The sequence below is a fragment of the Rhinichthys klamathensis genome, unplaced genomic scaffold (assembly GCF_029890125.1).
Source record: "Rhinichthys klamathensis goyatoka isolate OS25496 unplaced genomic scaffold, OSU_Roscu_1.1 h1tg000249l_1, whole genome shotgun sequence".
NCBI lineage: Eukaryota > Metazoa > Chordata > Actinopteri > Cypriniformes > Leuciscidae > Rhinichthys > Rhinichthys klamathensis.
Genome location: NW_026606771.1, coordinates 1,089,222 through 1,104,521, shown reverse-complemented (window position 1 = coordinate 1,104,521; position 15,300 = coordinate 1,089,222). Strand labels below are relative to the sequence as shown.

General features: G+C 36.6%; 1 protein-coding gene across 2 annotated transcripts; it reads right to left on the bottom strand.

The window, feature by feature from the left end:
• Positions 1 to 3,567: 3,567 nt before the first annotated feature.
• On the bottom strand, positions 3,568 to 15,078 carry comp (cartilage oligomeric matrix protein). 2 transcript variants are annotated; one of them, XM_056266490.1, is made up of 19 exons: positions 14,949 to 15,078; positions 13,456 to 13,529; positions 12,198 to 12,249; positions 11,958 to 12,106; positions 10,382 to 10,519; positions 10,227 to 10,301; positions 8,867 to 9,019; positions 8,690 to 8,794; positions 8,452 to 8,559; positions 7,102 to 7,261; positions 6,906 to 7,024; positions 6,570 to 6,622; positions 6,291 to 6,484; positions 5,752 to 5,930; positions 5,614 to 5,662; positions 5,332 to 5,528; positions 5,061 to 5,233; positions 4,817 to 4,956; positions 3,568 to 4,212 (listed from the first exon to the last, which is right to left on the bottom strand). In XM_056266490.1, the coding sequence occupies exons 1-19, from the start codon at positions 15,022 to 15,024 to the stop codon at positions 4,157 to 4,159; spliced, it is 2,250 nt and encodes a 749-aa protein (XP_056122465.1). In that variant the 5' UTR covers positions 15,025 to 15,078; the 3' UTR covers positions 3,568 to 4,156. The 2 variants fall into 2 exon arrangements, with proteins under 2 accessions (XP_056122465.1, XP_056122466.1); XM_056266491.1 differs by having other exon boundaries at positions 12,201 to 12,249.
• Between the last annotated feature and the right edge of the window lie 222 nt (positions 15,079 to 15,300).

Below are 15,300 nucleotides of genomic sequence, written 5' to 3'. Positions count from 1 at the left end.
CTGTTTGTCTTGATGTATTTTGTGTTTTGTTTATCTGTTTGATTCCATCGGCATATGGATCTTTTATGGTTCACACCATTTGTGTGTTATGTTAATTAATTCATATTTACAGTATGTTTATTAATTATTTTGTCACATTAAGTGAATTGCCAACTTTCATCTATTTTAAAATGTTTACATAATTATGGCATATGTCCATGAAGAATTATCCGTCTGTATAATAATGTGTGTGAAATCGACATATTATTTATAATATGTATTTATTTTAATTATTTTTTTAATTATAGATATATGTATTATTTTATTATATTTCTGTAAGGAGCACTACTCCCCCAGATTGTGTATTAAGTGTTTAAGGGAGCATTGCTCATTGTACACTGGAAGGCATAAAGTTTGCTTTTACAAAATGGCTTCCATGGCATTTCAGTTTGCTAGCATTTTGTAACATCCAAACATCTCAAGATGTCACGATTGGTGTTATCATTCTTTTTTTCTTTTTTTTATATTTGCCAGTAATTAATGAGATTTTCTAGCAAAAGTACAGCAGTCTCTTGATAGAAATATAACCCATATGTTGGTGTTTTTGTGGACTGTCATGTGACTTTCTGTATGTTCTGCATATCTTATTCAAATTGAAGATTTGATTACTGTTATCACTGTAATGTACGCTTCAACAGTGGTCAGTAAACGGGATACAAGAGCTGCTGCAGAAACCTGCTGAACACTACACTGTGAGAGGACCTGATTTTGCCTTATATGAACAAAATGCTGTTTTTAACTGTCGATGTGATTTTCTAATCTCCAAAGTGTTTTCCTCTCGATATTCTTGTTTTACCAATGCCATTTTGTTTGGTATTGAGTGCTGTAGAGTTTGTACTTGTACTGCCAAACAAAACTCAAGTTTCTGTGTGAAGATGATGTCATTCATCTGGCATGGGGAGAGTAATGCTCCTTATTCTGTGCTGTTTACCGGAGTTTGTATTTTTCATTCCCACATGTATGTTCGAGCCCTGTCGCACTTTGATCAAGTGACGTTTTTTGCCCTGTGTGCTATAGCAAAGGTCTTTAACCCTGCTCTTGGAGACCCACTGTCCTGCAGAGTTGAGTTCCAACCCTAATCAAACACATCTGCATCAGCTAATCAGATCTTCGGGATCACTTGATAGCACACAATCAGGTGTGCTGAAGCAGGTTGGAAATAAAATTTGCAGGACAGTGGGTCCCCAGAAGCAAGGTTGAAGACCTCTGTGCTATTAGAAGGAATGAACGAATCACTCATTTACAGTTCAGTGACACAGTTATGATCTCTATATGCAGTGGGGTCTACAAAACACCACTTTTTTTCATTCAAACCTGGAAAGTTGTAGGATTTAAAAAAAAACTAAACTAAAACAAAGACAATTAAAAAAAGAAATTGTTGTATCTGAGCTAACAGAAATTAATAATGACCAGTAATGTATTAGTAAATGTTGAAATTAACATGAACTAAAATTAATAAATGCTGTAGAAGTATTTTTAATTGTTAGTTTGTTAAATGTTAACAAATGGAACCTTGTTGTAAAGTGTTACCACAAAATCTAAGATATTTTTTTTTTTGTCAAACTGTTATGCGGATGATATAGTTTAAATAGATGTTTTACATTTATTTAAAGAAATTATACATTTGGGCCCCACTGTATCTAATTTGTCAGTCCAAAAACATATACCAAAAAATAACGGTAACGCTTCCTTTTACAGTCCTGATACCCATGTACTTACTATGTACTTATTATAGTAATTATAATTACTGGGTAATAACTAGGTACTAACCCTGAACCTACCCCTAAACCTACCCCTAACCCATGTACTTACCTTATATTAGCCAGTACTTTCTAGGTAAGTACACTGTAAGTACACGTAAGTACTGTATTGTAAAAGGCAGCGTTACCAAAATAACCTGGTGAAGTTTAGCCCTTTTTGGCCAGATACATTTTGGACATTTGGATCCTTCAAGGAAATAACTCTTAAATCGGTGCAAATCCCATTTGTGATTCCTATGCAAACTAAAAGCATTAATCAACTAACAATCTGGAATATTTTTGTTTGAATATGAATTGTGTACTAAGGGCTGAGAAGTAGGGATTGGCTCAGATGGTGGATATTTATTAGACAACAAAAACTGCAATACTCACATTTTATTCTTCAAACTGTGCCATTCAGAATATTTCTTCTATTGTTTTCACGTTTTCCATGAACGTGTTTGTCTCAGACACTTTTTTTTCCTGAAAACAGTGTACATAAAACTTATCACAGGAACATGACGGCAGCATGTCAAAACGAGAAAATACCTTTAGAGAACGAGGTCTTCATTAGCTTGGCTGATTCCAGTAAAAAGATTCACTGAACATAAAACAAAATAGATTCCAGAGACACAATGCATGTTTTAATTAATGCTAGTGGTATCATTTTACTGGTTTGACACTGATAACTACGTCTATGATCATGTTTAGAAACGGAATGTATTTATGGGGCTCCGTGTTATTATAGTGCATTACACCAAATTACCTGCTTGGCAATGCTTGACCAAAGCTCTTTAGTTTCTTTGTTGTTGTTTTTTATGATCTGTTATGTTGGCTTTTTTTGGGTCACAGTAGCATTTTTCTGTTCATCACAGTTATAGCATGTTTGTTAACTTCAGTTGGGTCATTCCCCCTCCCTATCGATTTGTTCAGCCCTTGCATCTTGAGTTTCCATTTGAAATCCTGTCAGAAATCTGGAAGATATGGCAGCTTTCATACTGACATATGTGCATTACTTCAAAATCTTCTGGCTGTTGCTCCTAGGGGCTTCAGCTACGGCTTTGCTCATGAAACTTGGACTGTTTTACTTTCTGAGAATGCCGACTGTTCAACCCTGTACATGCATTTTCCCCCAGTTTATTGTGAAGATGTTCTTTGTGAACTGTTCTCTGTATTGCAATGATAATTCAGAGGGAAAACAATTCTGGAAGCGTATATGTGACTTCCCATGCAAACTGAAAAAAGGGCTCAGTCTGTTTGTTGCTTTACCATGTTAAACATCATGAGATGTGGGCAGACTGCATGTGTTTATTGGTCAAATAATCTGTTGTTGATGAACATGCAGCATGCAGCCAAACTGCCTGTTTGGGGCATTTTATTGGAGCGGTTTTAGCTAACAGCACTTACATGTATGTTGGACTTGTTCATTTGTGTCCTGGTTATTTGTGTGCAGAGCAAACCCCCTTTAGCGTAAATTCCCCTTTAAGCCTTAATAGAACTGCTAAGCAGTTAGTTACCATGATTACCATGTCCGTACCATTAAGACTAATAAGGACGTAGTTGACTAGATGGGATGTACTTCTTGATAAACATAATGATAGTGACCCATAGGATAGCGCTGATCAGTATAACAAACCTTCCCCTTAACTCATAGCATTAGCATAAACTAAGTGCCATCTACATTGATTTCTTTCTGTAAAGATGATATATTTTTTAATTCGTCAACTGTCATATCACTTAAGGCAGGTTAATAAGTATTAAAAGGCATTGTAAACAGACCGCTCATGAGAGTGTTAGATTACAGAATGTGCATCAAATCTTTGTGATCTTTCATTTTGTGAGCATAAACAGTGCTAGCTCTTTATTGGAATTAACGGTATATTAGGACATATAATTTGTGGTTGCCTAGAGCTTTCATTGTGTTGGATCTATCCAGAGGCCCAGTTCTATAGTCGCTGTGCTGGTGTGGTCATCTTTGTCTCCTATTTGTGGTTATTGATTGTAGAAGGAACTGATTTTGTCTTTGTCGTATTGCTGGTCCTTTTCCTTTCTCAGAAAAAAAAGCTAAATATGGATGTGCATGATGTCTCAGCTGCATATATCAGAGCCTTCTTGTTATATCATTTATATTTTGTAACCTGTATTTCTGTACGTGTTTTTAAAATACATATATATATTTAAATTCTGGTGTTTGTGACCTCAGTGCTAATGCAGTGTCATCAGTGTATCTGTCAGTCATTTGGGGTTTTGAGGAAGGCTTATCTACTGTTGTTCTTAAAGTATAAAAAGTTGAGTATGAAATATGACACACATGACAGAAATATACAACTCAAAACACATTAACCTTGTAAAAAATAACTCTGATGTTGAGTTTGGGTTTAAAAAAGCTGGATTTGCTGGGTTCTGAATGTTTCAAAGTCCTCTGGGATTGTGTCTGCAAAAACAAAGAGGAAATACAATAGAATTTAATAATTTTCTTCTCAGAGACTGTGAATTTTGTATACCCATATTACACATTTTACCTTAATAATACAAAAAATGTATGATTCTGCACTTTTTTCAAGGGAAAATCTGCTGGATTCTGCAGAATGTATAAGGTCTTCCAAGTGAAAGGATATTCATTGAAAGTCCAATGGGAACTGGATCATGAAAAACGAGGAATTACCCTAAAATTATATATTGCTTTTTGTCATAAATTTGAAATAACATGATTCAATGAATCATGCTAAAAAAAAAGACTTGAAATAAGTATTTACCTTTATTTTGTATAAATACATATCGATATATTTTTTATTTCATGATAACTTAAAAAAAAAAGTAAAATATGTTAAATATTTGGGAGTACTATACTCCTATTGGTAGCTTTAAGTATTTTCAAATGAGCCAAAATAATAAATGAGCAAGCAAGTGGCAGAGGATGTGTAGAACGGTTGGGAATTCAGATTATTTATATGCCTGAGAGTAAGCTCTTTGAGTGAGTGTAGACTGTTTACTTATTTTCTAATGTATGCAAAATATATTTTATCAAAATAACTGACCGTTGCATCTGTAGCGCAGGTTGGCCCAGATGATGTTCTCCTGAGAGAAGCAGAAAACTCCCAGTCTGCCTCCTCTCATGGTTGTGTCAATAATAATTCCTGTGTCTGCTACCATCTGCTGACCTTCATAGAACCGAACCCTGCATGCAAGATATACAGAGTATTTACCTAAACATGCATAAAACAATATTGCAAATAAAAAACAGCAGGATTTGCAGATGAAACATTGTCCATCTGATTATACCTAATATAGCCTTCTTGGGGTCTGTGCTGCAGGAACCAGCGGTAAGAAGTCTTGTCTTTCCAGCCAACATTTCTGGAGTCTTTCCACAAGAGTTTCACCTGGTTGGTTGAGTCACCTGTGTGCCAGAGTGAATTCCGCAAGTTTTCTCCAGGTCCCGTGTCTGATTTCACTGCCTACCAACAAAAAAAACAAAAAAAAAACAACAACTGATACTATATTTGATCCGAGCCATAAAAGTTGTTACTCTGCACTTAAAGAAACCAGATCACACCTTTAGTTGGATACCAGGCTCAGCTACAGCTCGGAAAGGATTGGCTTGCCAGTAAATCTGCTCCACTTGCTTCCACATTACCACGTAGAAGCTTGAGCTGTCCTGATAGCCAAAGATAAAGCCTGCATAGTCGTCATCCGTCTCAGTATTCACATGAAACGTCCCTTCGAAGTCCACACCATTGAATGCTGTGTAGCCTGTTAAAGTAACCAGAGAGGTTAAGCTTGGAATCAACTTGACAGCACATCCACTATGCTGTTTTTCCTTGTCATAGTCTCTTACCTACAGCCAGTCCAGGGTCACTGTTCATGGTCTGAACAATCTCTCTTCCCTGTTAAAAAGGATGAGCATTCCTTAGTAAGTTCACACTGTGAGAACTTTGACTGCCACCATCTATGAGGCAGAAAGAGGCAGACAGACCTGATTAAGCACCACCCAGTTTGGATCGATCTGCGCATCACCCTCTGGATCTAGAACTACAGTCTGATAGGTTCTGAAGTCTGTGAGAGTGACCTCAGCATTCTCAGGACAAACGTCAATGCTGTCGCTATATGTGTCATTGTCAAAGTCATTCTCACAAACGTTGCCAATGCCATTACCTGCAAATCAACAGTCAAGAAAATTATGCAGATGATTAAGATCTGACATACACATGACAAACCAACAAGATCAGAAAATGGCTGAAAACAATCCACAAGAAGGGTTGTAAACCTGCTGAAAAAAAAAACTTTCCATGCTAATCTAGGTTTGTTGGTTTGGTGTTTGTCAATATGGTTCATAAAGTCTTTTCAGTTAAACTAGTTAAGAAGGCTGGTTGAAACACCAGCATTCCATATTGGGGACCATCATCCAAAACACAACATATGTTGGTCTTTTAAACAGGAGATTATTTAATTCAGAATAATGCATTAGTATAACAGTTTGACGTAAAGTAAGGTTTCCAAGCTTTAAAACCTGACCATCAAAGTCCTCCTGCAGTGGGTTTGGAATCAGACGACAGTTGTCTGGACCAGGTGGAAGGAGATCAGGAATGCCATCGTTGTCATCATCATCATCACATTCATCTCCAATGCCATCCTTGTCTGTGTCTAGCTGGGAGCTGTTGATAACTGCAGGACAGTTGTCTCGTGAGTCCTGATGCCCATCTCCATCACTGAGGATAGAGACCAAAGCATTGGATTGAACATTCTGATTATGGATGTTACCAATGGGAACCAACATTTGGAGTTTTGTAATACCTGTCTTTGTTGGTGTCACAAGGATCACCAATTAAATCATTATCCACATCCATCTGTAGCAGAAAGAAGGAGAATCATGAGTTATGTAGGCTTTTTTAATACCTCAATTTCTTGGATTCAGAGTTGTATTCCACCTCTATCACTCTGCAGTCCTTTTTTTACATTGTACTTTTGAGTCTAGACAACCAGAACCAGACAAGCAAGACCACACCAAGACCACTTTTTTTAAGCGGGCTCGGGTGTGCACTCTAAAAACAAATTCTGACATCAAACAATTCTGGGTAAAGAGAGAAGAGATAAGTTAGAAGTGAGAAATTAATTAAGAGTTAATCAGACCTGATCAGGGTTGCGGACGTAGGGACAGCTGTCACAAGCATCACCAACATTATCACCATCTCGATCTTTCTGATCACGGTTTGGTACCTTTTTGCAGTTATCCTTATCATTTTTTATTCCTAGAAAGCAAACCTTCTCAGTTGGACCAATGCAGCTGTTCATAGTAACCCAATGAAGGAAATATCTAAAGTCTTACCATCCCCGTCAATGTCATCATCACACTCATCCCCCTGACCATCACCATCTGTATCCTTCTGATCATTGTTTTTCATTAGACGGCAATTATCACAAGCGTCTCCATAATCATCTTGATCAATATTCTTCTGATTGATATTGGGGACGAGCACACAGTTGTCCTATCAGGGAAGTAAGCAGTAAGATGGTAATGCGAACTGGTAGTTTAGGATTACAGCTCCCCAAATGCCCATGTAGACAACATTGGGCATAATCAACATAAAGTAGGCCTATGTTTTAAAAGGTAAGCACTGCAGCAACCTTCTAAGTTAGCATTTGACAAAATTCTAAGGCAGCATCACAAATATCTTTATGAAGAAGGCAAATCAGGAAATTTCCCTTAATGAGCTTTGTCTGTGATATGCATTTTAATGAATTTTTTTAAGTGTAATATTAGCTGATCAACATGCTAACATCAAACTCTATTAGAATCAACAGTGAGTCAAGTCTCCTCTCTATTTACATGCAGCATTATGTATGCTGTGCGAAACTGTTGCCTATGTAGAATGTTCAGTCTAGTTCAGTCACTTGAATGAAGTTCCATTTGGATTAGGATGCTTCCTTAGAAGGCAGCTGTCTATGCAGGCAGCAGACAGCAAGGCAGCTCACCAGGTTTTAGAACAAAGCATACATACAGTTTTAATCAGAATTATTCAACCCCCATTGCAAATCTGAACCTGCGTTCTCAGAAATCTGGTTGCAGCCGTTGATAGCTTCCTTTTTCTGCCCGTCCAGGTAGTGTAACCACTGTTCCTTTAACTTTGAACTCTTGGAACATTTAGTGCATTCACAATCTTTTTGTATCCTGTTCCTTGTTTGTGAAGGGTGATGATATCTTCTCTTAACGTGTTGGACCATTCTTTTGACTTAACCAAATTTCTAACATGCAGTTAAATGTGACACTTAACAAACCTAGCCAGTTCAGATATTTCATGTGTTCTAGCTCAAGCAAACATAGTGAAACTATTGAAGCCCTTGATTAGTTGCATCAGGTGTGCTTGAGACAACGCCTGTTTTGCAGATGTGTGCTGTTGTGAGGGATTCTATTCGGAGGGGTTGAATAATTTTGAGACTGCAAAAGTCATTAAAAGTTGCATTTTCAGTTGAATTTGGGGAAACCACTTGAAACATTTTTTTGTGTTGAGCTATTTCAATTACTTTTGTTTGATTTGTTCATTGCAAAAAGCTGAAAGTCTGTCAATTTTGCCAATAAACCGGATTTGCAATGGGGGTTAAATAATTTTGATTACAACTGTATATGTGGTGATAATATAACACTGCATTTAACCAAGATGGTGTGGTGACCTCTGACCTCTGTGTTTAGAATCCCATCTCCATCTGCATCATCATCACATGCATCACCGATGCTATCTTTGTCTGCATCTTCTTGGCCGGAGTTTGGAACAGTGAGGCAATTGTCCTAGAAAAGCATTTTACTGAGATCTCAACACTAAGTTTTTAACAAGTTCTTCACTTTTTACTTTGTTTTTACTTAATGCTTAGTGCAAGATATCTTTATTCTTGGTTTCATTTTTTATTAAATTTTTTACCTTTGCACAGTTTCTTTCCACACATTCCAACTTTTCATCAGGAAAGCCATCAATATCAGTGTCTGTTCCGCACAAGTATCCATTCCCAGCCCAACCAATTCCACACTAAAACAGATTTTATCAGTTAGGCCAGTCACATCTATATAGGAGTTTGTCAAATATGATCATTGACTTAACTGCACATTCAATCTGTCCATCACGATGAACAATGCATTCTGCGCTGGCATGGCAAGGATTGGGCTGACCATTTCCACAAGACCGCTCAGGTTTGCAGCCTTTCGCCTGGTCCCCAACAAAACCAGTCTTACAGCGGCCACAACGAAAAGAGCCCTGCAATAACCATAAAATGATTCATATAAACACGGTTAATGTAAAGTATGATGATCCCACTGATTGATATGAATCAATTTCTCCAGTGGTCATCATCTGGTTTGATTACTTTTTATGTTGCTTTGTGGTGACCCCACACAATAGCTGTGATCCAATTCAGGGTTCACAACTTATGTAAATATGTTCACCTTGATCAATTTATGTACATAATAAAGAGCAGAAATTATCTATAAAATTGTATCTTGGTAAAATATGTCAATATCTTGTGTCCTTTGAACCTCTTTGCCCATTTTCTGTTATCCGGGAGTGATGCACGGTGACGTGCTGCCAAGATGGCGACGGTCGGCAGCCTTCAAAGGATGCAATTGGGATGCAGCCAATATCAAATCTATAACCAGTATTTAATTAAGTCTAGCTCTATTTTTGTTATTTTACACAGTTCTATCAATTATTTTTAAGGACAAGGGCATGTCACGCAACCTACATATGTTAGGATCTGCCTAATTTAGTTAGCTTTAGCTAGCTTAAGTGACAGACGAATTTGTTCCAAAATACCTTATAGTTTGGATGCATATATTTTGCATGAATTAGGAATTTGTTCCCACACTTATTCATTTGTTTCCTCAATTTATTAATTTGTTCTCTTGTTTTGTTGTGGTCACGTTTTAGTAATGTGTCCATGATTTAACTAAAACGAGGGAACACTATTACAACATGACCACGATTTACCTAAAATGAGGGAAAGAGTTAAAACAATTTGGCCATGATTTGCCGAAAATGTGGGAACAACTTAATAAAAGGTGATGAGTACCGGAACATATAAAACGTGGCCATAAATTAATTGTGCTCAAGTCATGGGAATGAATTCTTAATTTCTGTCCATGATATCAAATTTTTGTGCATGTCATGTCTGTGACCCTTGAACTGAAAACATTTTGAACCTAAAATTAAATGGGCACCTAATTACATGGGCATATGTAAATTAACTGATTCAAGTCAAACTGTTCCTTAAGGGTTCCATGCCTCACCACATTAGTTGATAAAAGTAATTTTTAGAGTCAGATCAGGTAGAAGTAACTACCGGCAGATGTCTCTTTTTACAGTGAATCAATAGCAGAACCAATCCTTGGGCTGCAAACCACCAGATAAGAACCACTGCTTTAAATGTAGCTCTACTGCTGTGACCAGACCATAAAGCATCACTCACTGGTGTGTTGATGCAGTTGGAGTTCTCCACGCAGCCTCCATTTGACTTCTCACACTCATTAATGTCTGCGCAAACCTGCATATAATAGTTTCCATTTAATTTCCAACATTTTATCCATTGATTGCCTCATGATTATTTTCATATAAAAATGATACCTGTTTATTGGCAGATGCATAGGCGAGTCCAACCCCCTGCACCAGGGGGCCCATGTACCCAGCTGGACAGGGCCCACAGCGAAAACCAGGTGATGTGTTAATGCATCTCACCCCCATGTGACATGGCATTACAGCACACTACAACAAAGAAATAGTAGAGAACAAAAATCTTACTCTGCAGTGAAGTACAAATTAAATATTTGTTCTTTAAAAATATTTAGAGACATTATTCCACACAGCACCACAAATCCTTAAGAGAAAATGACTAAGGGATAATTCAAAGCGAAATTTTAGCACCCTGGAAAGGCACCTCAGGAGGCGGATGCCATTTGTAGTGACATTCCAAATGAAAGTGAATCCCTTAAAGGCCCCTTCCACAAGTCCGTTAGTGAAGGGTACATGCAATTGAGGAAATAATTTTTACCGTTTATGTAAACGTTAGTTGTTCAGCGAATTCCAAATGTCGTTTTTCGCCCTTGAAAGGCACTTTGGGAAGGGGACATCATTTGTAAGGCCGTTCCAAACAAAAGGGAACAACTGAATACCTTCACGAAGGGCCCTTCAACAAGGCAGTTGGTGAAGAGTGGATGCGATGGTCACTTTGAGGAAGTAATTTTATCAATTTTATCATCCTTGCTATTCATTTTAAAACTACTGTAGAGTTATGAATAAATATAATAATATAAGTTGAATCAGTTTTTTTGTTTTGTTGTGACATGAATTAATTAATTTCATTTAATTTTAGTTTTAGGTCAAGTATTGATTATTTATGGTTTTGTCATTTTTATTAGTTACTTTAAAAAATGTCTATATAGTTTTTAGTTATGAATTTTGTTATAAATAGAGTTATTCGTTTTTATTTCAGTTTTAGTTATTTTAGTACATCAAGATGAACTACATGAAAATGACAAATGCTTTGACATCTTGCTTTAATGAAATTAGTTAACATTTTGTATATTTATTTTATTTCAGTTAGCATTTATTTTATTTTGAGTAACAGTTTTTATGGTTTAGTTTTAGATAACTAAAATAACATTGTTACCACATATTTGTCATGCATTTCACATGCAATTTCAATTAGTTTTTTTTTGTAAGAAATGTGCTTAATATTAGATACAGTAGGTAAAAATGACTACCTGCACAATCCTAATAAGAGATGGCGAGTTTTATAAAGAGAACGGAGAGGGAGGAACATACACACACACACACACACACACACACACACACACACACACACACACACACACACACACACACACAAAAAGCATATTTTAAAACTTAATTATGAATGTATATTTATTTGCAACAACTATATTAACAGCAGTAATAAGAAATTAGTTGTAAGAACAGCTAATGGGGTGATGGATGCTGTATTGTCATGATTACGTTCCAGGTAAAGATAATAAGTTACAGTGTCATTGCTCCCTTAGCCAAGTGTGTTCCAGACTGCTACCTTATAAGACACAATTTCCCTGCTCCCTCCAGAGTCCCCACTTCAAGAGCCCCCTTTGGAATGAGTTTGGATGCTCACCTCTGACTGGAATTCACCCTATTTCAGCTCAGGCAGCCCACTCACCTCATCAACATCAGTACAGTGAGTTCCATTTCCTGTCATGCCCTCCGGGCACAGGCCACACTTGATGCCACTGGCTGTCATAATGCATTCCACACCAGGGTGGCAGGGGTTGGGAACACATGAAGGCTGTGGATCTACTGGTCTCATGCCTACAATGGCAAGAGAGAATCAATATCCAATATTTAGCAGTTACAATCTTGATTATTAATCTGATGCAATGATAAGCTTAGAATTCCTCACCACAGGCTTCACACTCCATAACCGTGTTCTTCAGGAAAACTATTTCCTGTATCTATAAAACAAATTGTTCATTTGTCGTTCATTTTGTTATGTAATAATGTATAAGAACTAAAATGTGATTTAACTTTTTAATAGGCAGGAATGTTATTAAAAAATATAATATAATTATCAACAAGTAAAATCATAACATGATGATACCTTTGCAAATCATTATCTAATGATTAATTAAAGCAGACATCTGGAAGTTGAAATGTGGCTTCGACCCATTGAGGTAATTAACACATTCATTTACACTATTAGTTAATACTACCATATAATTTATTAATTAATACATCATGACACATTTAATTAATAGCAATTCATATATTACTGAATCTATTAATCTTAGTTCTTCGTGGGTCATACATTAACACATGATTATCTGTGCATTATAGGTAGTGCCCCTGTATTGTGAAGTATTACCAAATATATTTGTGTATCAGTTCTAACACATTTTCATATCTTTGTTCAACATTTTTCAATTTTCTTGTTGTACCATTTGTATCTCCAGGAATACATTGCTCATTTATACAATAAGTAAGTCTTTGAAATATATATACAGGCTGTTGAAATATATATTATATATATATATATTTAGGCCTATTTTAAAAAATGCACAACTGGAGGTGGTAATGCAAGTGTCTGTGTGTGTAGTATGTCTCTGTGAGTGTTCAACAGCTCTGTGGTATACAAGGGATACAAGTGGTATACATTCCAACAACGGAATTCCCTCCAAATATAGTTAAGATATCAACATTTACATCACGATCTTTGACCTTATCACAGCATGCTGTCATTATATCCTCTGGTGCTCTTCTGTCACTTTTGAACAAACATTTTGAAAGTTTAAAAAATCGTAGCTTCATCGGAATGGTATGAAACATGGTGACTTTTATGGCACTTGGTATATGAACACAAAAAAATTGAGGGCATGATTTGAAAAGGCTAAGTGGTCGTAAAAAGAAGAGTCACACTTTGTGGTCTTCACGGTCAAAAAGCCTCTCTATGGAGAGCTGTTCATAGTGGTTACATGGTATTAGGCCTACATGTTTTTCTTTCTTTACCCTCACCAGATGGCACTAATCTGCCTTCAAACATTGGATTTTAAATGCCTTGTATCTAGACAGAGGTTTCATAAAAAGTCATTTACCCTGAGAATTTACAATGACATACTTAAGGAAATTATTGAAGAGCCCGTTTGGTTTGGTTTCTGAATTACCTGTTGCTTCAGTAGTTCTTTGATTTCAGCAAGCTCCTGGTTTGTGCCTTTAATCTGTTTGATAATCTCACCATCTGCAGTAAACAATGTAGAATTAGAAAGATGATTTAGCAACATACTGATTTATCGAAAGGAGAATTCTTGGTTTGGAACCTTCATGTTTCCAAACCAAACATTATGTATTAAGTTTCTTTCTGTTCACACACTACAGTATCTAATGGCTTACAATAAAGCATGAAACACGATACTTTTATGGTTAATTATTATTATAATATTTTTTGAGCTCATTAAATATTATGCTAAATGTCTTTCTTCTGCAGTATAAAGACAGTCATACAGGTTTAGAATGACATGAGGGTGTGTAAAAGTTTATATTCATTTTTGGGTGAAATATCCCTTTGAAACCTGTTTCAACAGTAAACTAAGAACAACAGGACAGTTTCATGATTAATGCTTGTAAGGCCCAGCTCAAAATATAATGGCTTTTCCTGCAGGCCCTGTGGATGATTTTTCAGCATCTGACATTTTAGCAGTCAGGAACTGTATTACAGTAATTTGCCAAGGACTACATCTGTGTCTCACACACATTTTGAGTGTTTATGCTGTGTGTTTGTGAATAGCAAAGGTCAAAAAGTTTGTTGCCTAATGGTGGATCCTGCTTTCTGTGTTTCAGCATTACCATAACATGTAACCCAAATATCATGCGTCATTTTGATTAATCTCATGGGTGAACATGTTGTTATGACAGGAGATAAAATGTTGCAGTTTTGATTTATGAGGCTGGATTTTATGAGCCACAGGAGCAGCAACACTAGAATGATCAAATCAACCTGAGACCATTTCTTTCTCAGCTCTAGATGTGGGGTCAGGGTCCTAGTAAGGGTTAGGTTTAGCTTTTCTTCATTGATGATTCTGGTAAATTTAAAAACTTAAAAAATGTTAAATAAAAAGAAATTCAAATAAGCAAATAAAAATCTAAGATACAAACTAGTAGGAGGGGCTTGTGTCAGAGGTTCCCCTCCCCAGAGAGCAGTCCAGACAAACAGAAGGGAAGTATGCTCTTTCCATTAGCGGCATCAGTGTTTTCCATATGCATTCCAGGATTCCATAAGCTCAACTTATCAGTTTTTCATCTTGACTGGTGGGCCACTTAAAATGTTGATCTTTATCTTGCAACTCGGAATGGAAATGTTCTATTCAGCTTTATATATGTTATTAAAGCATACCAAAACAACATGATAGGTTCGCTTACTTGGCAAACAGTATAAAGATTCTTAGCATAAACCCTTCTAGGAGCTTTGTAAAAAAAAAAAAAAAAAAAAAAAAATTGTTTACATTATTACATTATTATATATAAGTCAACATATGGTTATGAATATACTCTGAAATAATCTTGCAGTGTACTTTAGTTATTCCTCTACAAAGACTTTCAGATTTCAGAATATATATAAGATACAACAAAAATATACATTTTATGAAGAAAGTCAACTCACCTCTGGATATTCCTTGAGCCGAAACCAGATCGCTGTGCAGATAAAAGCTGCAGCTGAACAAGAGAGTCCACAGCATGTTCAGTGCCTGTGTCTGAGGAGGGCAGCAGATCTGAGGTTCTGAGTGTCTGTGTCTCCTCTGCTTTTATACCACGTCTCTGACGTCATCTGCAGTCTGGTTCTTCACAGATCACACCTTTCGTTCCATTCCAAGGTTCACGTGTAAAGCCGGGGAAAAAAATACTTGGATTTGAGTCTCACACACTCTGTCTCTCACACACTCTCCTCTCTCTCACTCACTCACTCACTCACACACACACACACACACACACACACACACACACACACACACACA